This window comes from Daucus carota, chromosome 1 (assembly GCF_001625215.2).
Source record: "Daucus carota subsp. sativus chromosome 1, DH1 v3.0, whole genome shotgun sequence".
NCBI lineage: Eukaryota > Viridiplantae > Streptophyta > Magnoliopsida > Apiales > Apiaceae > Daucus > Daucus carota.
This window is the reverse complement of record NC_030381.2, coordinates 40,778,699-40,790,354: the sequence shown is the minus strand read 5'-3', so window position 1 is coordinate 40,790,354 and position 11,656 is coordinate 40,778,699. Positions and strand designations below refer to the sequence as shown.

At 33.3% G+C, this 11,656-nt stretch overlaps 1 protein-coding gene across 1 annotated transcript; it reads right to left on the bottom strand.

Moving 5' to 3' along the window:
- Positions 1–1,850: 1,850 nt before the first annotated feature.
- On the bottom strand, positions 1,851–4,748 carry LOC108207000 (V-type proton ATPase subunit c''1). The gene is made up of 4 exons (XM_017377461.2): positions 4,556–4,748; positions 4,376–4,453; positions 2,972–3,142; positions 1,851–2,285 (listed from the first exon to the last, which is right to left on the bottom strand). The coding sequence occupies exons 1-4, from the start codon at positions 4,666–4,668 to the stop codon at positions 2,117–2,119; spliced, it is 531 nt and encodes a 176-aa protein (XP_017232950.1). The 5' UTR covers positions 4,669–4,748; the 3' UTR covers positions 1,851–2,116.
- Positions 4,749–11,656: the final 6,908 nt, after the last annotated feature.

Below are 11,656 nucleotides of genomic sequence, written 5' to 3'. Positions count from 1 at the left end.
GATTGAATGCTACCTGTCGGGTGTTTAAAAAGCCTGGAAGAGCTTTAAAATTCAGTGTTCGGCTCCTCTACCCTACCCTGAACTCTGAAGTATTAGTAGCTTTTAAGCTTTTGGGCTAACATATTACCTAAGGGGTCATTTGATAAAACTGAACAATATTTTCTGAACGACATAAATTTCTGGATCATTCGAGTTTTTGAACCATTCATGTGAGTCATTTGACTGATCTGAACAATATTTTCTGGATGGATGAAAACTTTTAAATTATATACTGAACATATAATAAATTTTAATCTAAAAATAAATTATAATCACTTCATAATCTTGAAATAATTAATAATTTAAAAAGATTTTATTATACCTCTCTGAGTCTCTGTTAGTTATAAGTCTTATAATTAATATTAATCATGAATAAAGATATTAACTAATATAAATAAAAAATCATTTTTAATGGGAATAATAATTAAATAAGTTCATATCTTTCTTTTTAAAATTTATTCTATGAAATTGATTTCATTAACTAAACACTGATATAACACATTTACAATGAACTCAGAAATAACACGTACCCTATGGGAAAGATGCATCAGTGGCATACCGAACCGTTCGGATAGAATTGTGAAGCCCATTCGTCCAGCTGAATTTTGGTTCGTCCAGAGCGTAAAAAAACCAAACAAATGATCTAGATGACTCTCTCTCCCTCTCGTCCAGTTAAATCTTCTCATTCATGCGTTATCAAATAACCCCTAAATCTTTTGTTATAAGAGGCGTTTAAGAAATTATTGGGAAATCTACTGTTATGATCGTAAGATTCTAGGCCATAATGGTCAGGGTGCTTGTCCCTCTTACATTGATCAGTTCGATTAATAACATTTATAGAGAGTTGATAGAAATAAAGTATATTTATAGAGAGTTAATAAAAATAGGGTACTTTTAGGTGCTCGTCCCTCTAAGATTGATCAACTCGATTAATAACATTTATAGAGAGTTAAGAAATAAGATACCTTTCTTTGAAGAGCTGGCATTCATCTTTGCGACACGAGCGGTGTTCTTATCAGACATGGATCTTGGTAGAGAGGTCGAAACTCAAGAAATTTCGCATGAAACTTTGCTGAAAGGATGGTGAAGTTGAAACTTCACTAAAAATTGCAAGAAACTTTGGAGTCGTTTGGATCACGGGTATCTGAAATCAGGTATAAGGTTTGTCCATTCCACTTCCACTATTTCATAGTACGTGACAACGAGTCATCTAGGCGGTCAAAAGGCCATGTAACCGGCCTGAGTCGGTAGAAGGCTCATAGGCATCTCGAATGCAAGCCTATTTTCTGACCGGGGGTCTGTGAAGTTATCTGGCGAGTAAATATTTTCTGCGTAAAGTAATCTGGCAAGCAAACACATGAATCGGAGGGAAATAAAAAAAGCGGTGAGGCATGGGAAGGTGGGCAAGCCCGCTTGTGAAACCCAAAATTCGGGTTCGTGATTGTATGTTGAGGTACGAGCTTGAGGTCTTGATGAGCTATGAAGTGATATGTGGTGCATGATTGTATTTTGATACTAAATTATAGAGACAACTCCATTTATTTTAAGCACAATCATTAAACATGCTTTTACAATCTACGCTTTCCTTCCAAGTGGTTTGGTGTTTTCCTTCCGTGCTTAAACCTCACCAAATACATAATCGAGGTGATAATGAACAAACAATAACCTTTGGCCTGAAGGTCACAAGTGTTCATTGTAACCCAAGGTCTCTCCATCCTTGTATTTTACATATAATGTATTACTCTTGTTCACATATTTGCAAACCAATCTTTTATGAACCAGTCTGAATAATGCTAGTTAGTTCCTCAAAGTTGCACGTTCAAAAGATATACAAATTTTATATAAGTCAAATAATGGTAAAAGAAACACATGTAACATCTTATTGGATGCAAGGTCACACCTTGTAGTGGAGAAAATCTTATTGGATGCACAGATCTCCTATGGCAAATATTGGAACAAGCATAAGGGGCATATTACTACTCAACTTGCCTAATTTAACGTTGGACGAACTAGATACCAATTTTTAAGGCCAAGCTGAGTCACAGAGGTTGCTTCATCCATCCAAACTGGATCATCTTTAAACTTTGGAGGGCCAAGAAGCTTGTGCTGACATAATTATACCCACTATTACTCCAAACAAGCCAAGTGCACTACCAAAAATTTCAATAACAAGGATCTTCACAAAAAGTGACGAGTTTTGAGCATCAGAGAGTGCGCAGCTACTCCCAATGATTCCTACACACAACCTGCAAGCAGAGAGATTAAAAACGTACCAAAAAAGTTAAAATTATATGTATATAGACAATTGATCAAATATAAACCAATTCTAAAACAAAAACTAATGTTGTGTTTGGTTGGTATGAACGATTCCAGAAGGAATGGAATGAAAAATGAACTATGTTATGCACATTTGTTTAGAAATTTCATTCCTTCTTTCATTCCATTTCTTACCTCATGTTTTAGAAATCAACCCTTCAATTTGAGATGGAATGCTCCATTCTCTCCTACCCCAAATTTCTTCTAAAATCTCATCATAGCAATTTTGCACTCCCTTGATATTTTTTCAAAACTCTCCTCCCATCTCTATTAGTTTCAAGTAATTTTTACTCATTTCATTCCATTGCATTCCATCTCCCCAACCAAACACAACATAAGGGTTTAAGGGGAAGGGGCTGTGGGACCCGAGGGTGGGCCAGGGTGGACGCCATTATGTAATTTTGGGAGTGGTTTCTGTTTTCTAGGCTAAGCTTGCTTTCTATTTGATCATATGCCAATATATCCAAAATATATTCTATCTTACGAACATAACTATACAGTAAACAAATTAAAGGAAATCTCAGCATCACATATTTTATTGATTATGTGCAAGATACTGTCTCACAGATAAGGACTGTTACTATATGAATATAAGACAGGGGAATTTGATATATACCCGCACACAAGATTTGCAAAGCCCACGATGATTCCTGAGGCAAAGATGGCATATCCTGCTCTAAGAGACTCAGGTGCATATATTTGGGATGCAGGAACACTTTCCAACTTCGTTTGTAGAATGATTGCCACAATAACACCATATATAGCAACGGCTTCACAAAATATGACACTGGGATGATGCAAAAAAAAAAAAAAAAAATGGTGTTGCTTATATGGTGTATAGACAGTACTGTTTAAATGTTTGATATACATAACCCGGCTTGAGGGGAAGTTTAGAATTGTGGTGTACATATTAGGTGTGAACTACAAGAGAGAAATGTCAACGTCTTTGACAATGTATATACCTCATTCTTAGGACTTTAGTACGACATCCCTGATTTAGGGAGTTTACAACTATGTGTGTATTATAATCTGCCTATTCGTAGGTAAGTCTTATGACAGAATGAAATAATAATTATCTTGCATATTCATTCTGCATATTCACAAACTTGGGGAAAAAAAAAAGAAGAGAAAGTGAATATTAGAACAAACCTGCATAAGTATTTTAGCTATCATGTATAGATCGTAAATAATGAATGTTGTAAACAGATAAAACATTAGCTATGTTACTAAATATTGGTAACTTTCCTAAAACCATAACCAGTAGTTATATTTTAACAAAATATGAGAATAACATGTCAGCTGCTAAACACAAGTCTCCACACAAATTAATTAGACACAAAGTAGCCTGGAATGATTTTTACTGGGTCTGCACATGACCTGATTGCTTTTTCAAATATATTTGGCTTCAGAAAACCACAGACAGACATTGATATACTATGATCCAGACAGGCAAGGTCCAACTAAGGTTGATTTCTCTTTTGAGCAGGCCTAAGTGGGATGGAACTTTTGGCTTGTGTGTTAATTCTAAAATGTAAAATATTTTACTATTTAGCAACGCATAATAGTAGTATATGGTAATGCTAGTGATAATTAACACACCACTATCAAGTATCTCAACTTAACTCTGCCTAAGCTGAAAATTAGACCTTAGCCTAGGCTTCAACTCTTCTACTATCAGCAAAAATTAGCTACCATGTATTTCGATATAGCATCTCTTTATAATTTATTTCTTTTGATACAATCAATTGTGAAACATAAATGTTTCACTACTTCTTTATTCATTCATATACAGATAGAGCTGATTGCTGCAAACAATTCAGAATAATAAACACAAAAGCGGAATTTAAAAGAACAAAACGCCTGTTTATAAGCGCAATCACAAAAAAAGATGCAATCCTTTAATCCTATAACCCAGTATAGCCCAGATAAATGTCAGTATCATGTTCACTTGCACTTATCATCAAACATAACGCAAGCAATTGATGTAATAACATAAGTAATAAGAAGAAAATGAAAATACCTAATGAGATTCTTGGAAGTGATACGGGGAGCCTTAATGGCAGCACCAATCAAACTACTCCCAGTAATGTAAATACCCCTGATCATATCAAATACTATAAATCATTGACACAAAAATCAAATATTGAAAAACCCATAAGAAGAAATATACAAGAAGAGGTGGAGAAAAACAAGGAGGTACCAGGCAGCGCCAAGAACAGAGACACCAATAGCAACAGCAATACCAATAGCGGAGAAAGTGTAAGGTGAGATCTGCAGCAGCGCGCGCGACCATGAGCTTGATCCTCCCACCATCCCGTCTTATCCTCCGTCAAATCTCTCTCTCGCTCTCTCTCTCGGTCTCTCCCCAGCAAAATAAATGTATTAAATTTGAATAAATGTATATAATTATTTAAAATAAAACAATTTTTGACGCTTCTAAACTTTTGAAATAACTAGATTTGTATTAGGATGGTTACATGAGTATCATTTGAATGTGTTTTAAATTGAAAGAAAAATAATCCATTTTGTGTGAAAGGAAATGTAAATTTTATTAAATGGTAGAATCACTTCAAATAGTCCCCGTCAAATATATAAAAGGTGAGAAAATCCTTTTTTGACGCTCTCATTTCTTTATAATTTTTTCCCACTGTTTGACACGCATTTTAAGGCGCATGTAAAATATAATTTTATAACTTATTTTTAAATTTGTTCTTTTTTTATAAAAATTTAAACATCAAATTTTTATTAAAAAACAAAATTCAAAATAATTTATCGAACTACGTTTTACGAGAGTATTAGAATGCGTGCCGAAACCCCGTCTCTCAGTGTAAACAAATGGGGGGACGAATGGAGTAATTTGACAATTAACTAAAAATGGTATCATAGTAACTTCTTGTGCTATTCTAGTACTCCCTCCGTCCCCCTCAATTGTTTACATTGGAGGGGGACACGGAGACCAAGACAAAGTATGAAAAATGAGTAAAGTTAGATGAAAAGTGGGTAAAGTGGTGGGACCCATCAATATTTAATACTCCCTCCGTCCCTATTTATTTGTCCATTTTGGAAGTAAAAATTTGTCCCTATTTATCTGTCCATTTATACTTTCAAAACTAATTTATTGATAGTTTTTCAAATATATCTCCATAATTTCAATTTTCAAGGCTTGACTTATTTAAAACTTGGTTGAATTCATGTTTTCAAGACATAAAGTAGGGATATTCCACCATTTTCAAGACATTAATTAGAGGTATTTAATGAAAAAGTTTATACAATCAAGTATTCCTTGGTATGTGTTTTTTTTTCCAAAATGGACAGATAAAAAGGGACGGAGGGAGTAATAGATTTGAGATAGTGGAGGAAAATAGTGGGTGTAATAGTAGTTTTTATTGTTAAATATGAGATAGTGGGGGAAGATAGTGGGTGTAATGATTGAAAAAACTTACTATTTATGGTAATGTAAAGAAATGAGAGGGACATCCCAAAATAGTAACTGTAAAGAAATGAGAGGGACAGAGGGAGTACCTTGATTTTCAATAAAGTAAATACAAGTTACAACTAAATTAATCTATTATTTAATTGAAATGTAAATTTCATTAAAAAAAAAAAAAGAATTACTCGAAAACACAGAGAGAGAAAACAATTTGACAACTAAATAGGATATTTTAGAATTACTGTAGGATTATGTCATCTCAATATTTCCAACCCATTTTACAGAATCAGCAAAGATGTTATCTAGACTGCTTTCTTCGTGGTGGCTTTTATCTTTGTGGGCTAAGGCCCAACAGGACCCTGAAGGGAGCGCATTTGGGCCAAACATCACTCCATCCGCAAATAATACGCCTAGGAAATCATCACTATGTACTTATTTATGTACATAACCATGTAGATGTACTTGCATAGGCCTGTAAATGGAGCGGATATCCGATCCGATCCTACCCGATCCGTGGTTAAATAAATGGATATGGATTCTTATTAAAAAAATCCGATCTGCTAATAATCCGATCCGATAATAATCCGGTCCGATAAGAAATGGATATGGATATGGTCAAATCCGATCTGTTAACGATCCGATCCGATCCATACTTAACTATATTTATATATTTTATATTGTATTCTATTATAATATATTATATTAATATATTACATAAAAAATAAGAATCTCTAAAAATACAAGACAAAATCCTAAATCATATTTTCTTATAGTCGATCAGCCGCACGAGCTGTCTCTCACTCTTATTATCCGATTAATCTAATAATCACTCTTTTTTTGTAGAGTGAGTATTAACACGGGAGAGCTAAACTCTTTTGCTTTCACCTACTCAATCACTATTTAGGACATATTTATATATTTTAATCCGTATTAATAGAGGAACAAACCATAATTTGTTTCCCTCTAAAAGTATTAAACAACTTATATATTATTTTTCTATTTTACTTGATCCATTATATGTTGAAGGTTTTATAAGAATAATCAACAAATTTTTTCAATTACATCTCTATTAATAACATATAACTACAGACTTTACCTTACTGCTTTATTAGTTCTTTTTTGTGCTTGTTATGTTAAAATTCATGAATTAATACAGCTAGAAAATATTACTTTTTTCTTGTATGGAAGGTTAAAACATTGTACACAGTGAAAAAATATATTTCATAACCTTTAGTTTACAGACCCATACTTGCATGCAACCGCAAGAATCTGAAAACTGGTTTGAAATTACAATTATAGCCTTATAGGTTACACATGACTAAACCACTCATACTCTTACAATTTCCTAAAACAAGTCTGGTAAACAACAGAGATAACCTTTAATTTAATGTCCAGCTGCAACAAATTTTAAAAGCGGTATATATTTCGGTATCCTAGTTTAAATAATTTTGTATTTTAACAATCAAATATTTTCTATCTTAATTTAATGTAAATATTTTCATGCATGGTGTATCTTATCAGTAAAATCATATATGCAATTAAATTTTCTGACAACATAACAATTTTTAACAACAAAGTAAAATGAATATGTTAGCAAGAAACATGGAAATAAATATATGTAAAATGAATGAATTACAACTGCAAAATTGTACAATCTACAACAGACAGGTGTGGGTGCAGCTCCATAGATAAACAAACACACATAAACCCATAAGCTGATGAACATACCTGAGCACTCTTTAGGTCAGTGGTGCAGATCACTAGTCAAGATTTAGCATTAGATTGGAACCAAAAAAGAGTGGACCCAACATATATCAGAAGTGAAAGCAATCTCTTAATGAACAGAAGAAGGATTTGAAAAGGGAGGAGAGAATTCTGTGATCTCTAGCTAGCTCCCAGCCTAGCTTCGTGTCCGTGCTTCTGCCGCATGCATGTGGACCTCCTTCTCCAATTCCATTTCTTAGCTCATCATCAATTTATCAACTTCCCACAAGACAAAACCACCTCCTAGACACACTAAATTCCAACAGTGGGAATCACAGTGTATATTTTGTTCGTTTTGTCCTCTGCATCGATTTGCATTTACATACGCGTATACCGTATTATTCCAAAGTGCAGAGTATTAGGACATACCCTAAACACCTCAAATTCTTTCAAGAAGTGATCCGAACTTGAATCTGTTGAGGATATATAATTGTTTTGTTAATTTTATATTTTTAGTGTTTTATATTCACACCAACCTTTTTCTCAAATTCCAAGAGCCCGAGGACTCTTCCGCGACCCTAGCAGCGCCAAGCACCAGCGTCATCCGTGGACAAAAAAGTTGACATCCCATGCCGAGAGGAAAGAATTCAAGTTCTCATCATGTCTATGCCGGAGCATCCCGCAAGGTCTAGATCGAGAACCCGTAAGAGTGTCACATGAATGTCTTTGGCAACACTGCCATCGCTTAAAAATCTTCCGAGCGGGAGGGGAATTTGATATTGTAATTGTTTAATTATTTAATCAATAATAATATGTATCAATTATATTTTATATGTTATTTAATTAAATGAATGTGTTTTATCATTAATTAAATATATAATTATTTAAGTATATTAAAAAATCTATAAATTATAATACAAATACTTCATGATTATTAGATATTATAATTTTAAATTAAATAATTTAATACAATATTTTTTAATATAATATATGGGTCATGTTCGAGAGAGAACCATTAGAGACCTTATTAATAGAGTTGTGCAGCACATTAGTTAGGGTTCTGCAGCATAACTTAACATGCAAAAAAAATGTCAATATCTATGCATTATATTTTAAAATTATTTTTGAACACACACAACGATGAAAAACATAAAAAAAACATCTATTTAGATTTAGATCCTAAAAATCTGTTTAAAATTTAATGGTTCCATGGTTCTATTTTAAAGACTGGTTCTTTCTTGAGCTGTATAATAATTTGAACCGGTTTGGATCACACCGCCGGAGACATAGGTATCTTATGTAGTCTTTTCTTTTTCTTTTTTTTGCTTTGCTATAAACTATGAAGTATATATGCACAGATATCACCATACCAACTTGTATAAATAAAAGAAAATGGTGGTACTTGGAAAATTTCCGAAATTAAATTCTTTAAAGGAAAAAAGGGTTTGAGGATGGCATGAAATTAAATTTAATCCCTCCATTGCAATGAATTCTTACATTGGGATATATAAAATAGTATAAAATGAATTCTTTATATTGGGATGCATAAAGTAGTATAAAATAATAGGAAAGAGAAAGAAAAATGAAGAAAGTGGTGAGATTGAGTTTTATATTATAAAATTTTATTATTTTTGGAAAGTTTTGAGATGCAGAAAAATGAGTAGGACGTCAAAAAAAGTGTGAACAATCATGTGGGAAAGAGAAGAGCATGTGTTAACTTGTCATTTTGTGTAAAATTATGTACCTAACTCTTAGTTTTATATTTGAAAATTGGTTTGTATGGACATTGAGTAATGTACATACTCCATAATGTATTGGGTACTGTTATGCATGGCAATACACATTGGTGGCATGCATGCGTCCTGAGACTCAGAGGTGGTGATTACTACTCTTGCATGTCATATCATTCCAATCTATACTTTGATTCAGATCACCCTCAGTACTGCTGCAGCATAGGGTTTCGTGTGTAAACATTCACCTCCAGCTCAACGTTAATTTTATCGTACGGTTTCAATAATAAACTCAATAATATTATTGTACCCTCTTTCATTGTAGAGATGGTCCAGCAGAGTACCGCTATGAAAAACACGTTTCACAAGCTTATTTCATCACATGTGATACGACGCCTGTTTTCCATTTTCATATATACTGTCTGGATCTATTCTTCCACACAAATTTCAAATTCATCATAAGCTTTCAAATTCAACAATAGGTGCCGACTGCTTAGCTTCAAAATGGTGATTTATTGCTTAAAATTAAATTAAAAAAAATTATAACTCAACGGACTTTACTTATAAGTTATTAAAAACATTTGGTTAATTATACTTATAAGAAGCACTTCTACATCTTTTGTGAAACTGGACGCAAGAAGTAGAAACAACTTAAAGTAGTAGAAGTCAAAAGCTCGTTAGCCAAACAGGCACACTATCCGGTATCACAGCTTTCAGCCGCGGGCATCTCCTGTGATTTAATATGGAATAAACCATGGTAGCTAGCTTAAACTCTCTTACCTATATATGTTTTTCAATTCATACAAGTTGCACTTGATAAATTTATAAGGGCAGTAAGGCATTTTTCATTTCAATCTGACATGCATTTGCTTTAAGCTACTCCCTCCGTCTCTTATTACTTTTCTCATTTGCCTTGGACACGTTTGCCAATGCACACTTTCTATCGTTAATATCTTTAGTTTCATATTAGTATTAAATATAAAAACTTTATTGTATTAAAATAATCATAAATACGAATCCAACAAGATCACTCATGACTATATTTCGTCTTATAAATTTGGCGTAAATTAATCATTTGTCTCATGTTATGAACAGTCCCGACATCTCAAATGAGCAAAGTAAAAAGAAACGGAGGGAGTAGATGATTGTACGGTACTTCATTGGATTGTTTGGCTCTTAAAAATAGAGAACAATCGATTCTAAAAGCTGAAAAGAATCATCATTGCACGCAGTTAACTATCACAAGCAAGTAAGCAACTGCTGGTTTTTGGTAGTTTTATATATATAAATAACTACCTCTTACAATAATATATTGGCTTCCGACGTTGTTATAAGCCCTTTTTATGGCAAGCTCAGCTGCGACTTTGCTTTACATGGAGTCTGTACTTTCTTCAAAAGTTTCAAGACACTACAGTCATGGTACAAGACCTTCCAACCATGCAGTACTATGTAATCATGAAAAGTTTCTTAATTCAAACTTTTTCCGAATTTAGTGAATTTCTACAAATTTTATTAGTTAATTACTTAATTTCATCGATTTTTCTTCTTCCATGCATGAAATCTTTTTATAATTTTTCGGTTTTTTTTCTCCCATCATTCTATTTCATCTGACACAAGGATACCCTGTATTTATCAATTGAAAGGTGTGTATGTAATCCATATTTAGCCCCACCCTGACTATGAAAGTGTCAAACTTTCCAACCTATAACAATAATAACTTGCAGGCTCACACTAAGCTTTATCGTTCGATATTCAGGGACCGGGACCAACTCGGTAGAAAACCATATCAATTCTATATACAGAAAGGCATTGTCCTATGTGCTTTAGTCATATGTTCTGACGCGCGCCCTGCTCCCGAGTTATAATTAGATAGGAAAGCAAGTCAAAATGAAGTAAAGTTATGTGATTTTTGGTCTCGTTTGTGCTCCTGAATTTTTTAAAAGAAGGAAAGCAAGTGAAAATAGATGCAAATATAGCATACTTTCATTTCAAAAGTGGGATGAAAGTGAAAACACATTTGCTTTCACTTATTTTCTCTCCTAAAAAACTCGGTAGCAGGGCTTAAATTTCGAGAGTAAGACAATGGTATAAGACTTTCTTTAATAGTGATTTTTTATATACTTCACTAAACCAATGAAACAACCATTTACAGTAAAAAGAAAAACTTCAAGTATGAGGTGAATCTATCAACCAACTGACAGTATCTAAATCTTGCACTTTCTTCCATAATTTCTCAGAACTTATTCCTTGCTAATTGTGAACATACCCACCCTCGCCTGCTTACGTAGGATCTAAGGTGGTACTGATATTTTTAACTTCTGTTATGTCTGGTCTTTTACCAGTAAATAAGTAAGCAGGGGTCAGCTTCCCTATAAATCTTAAGAATATCTCGACTTAATATACATTTTCCTTATTATAACAGTTAAAAGAAAATTGT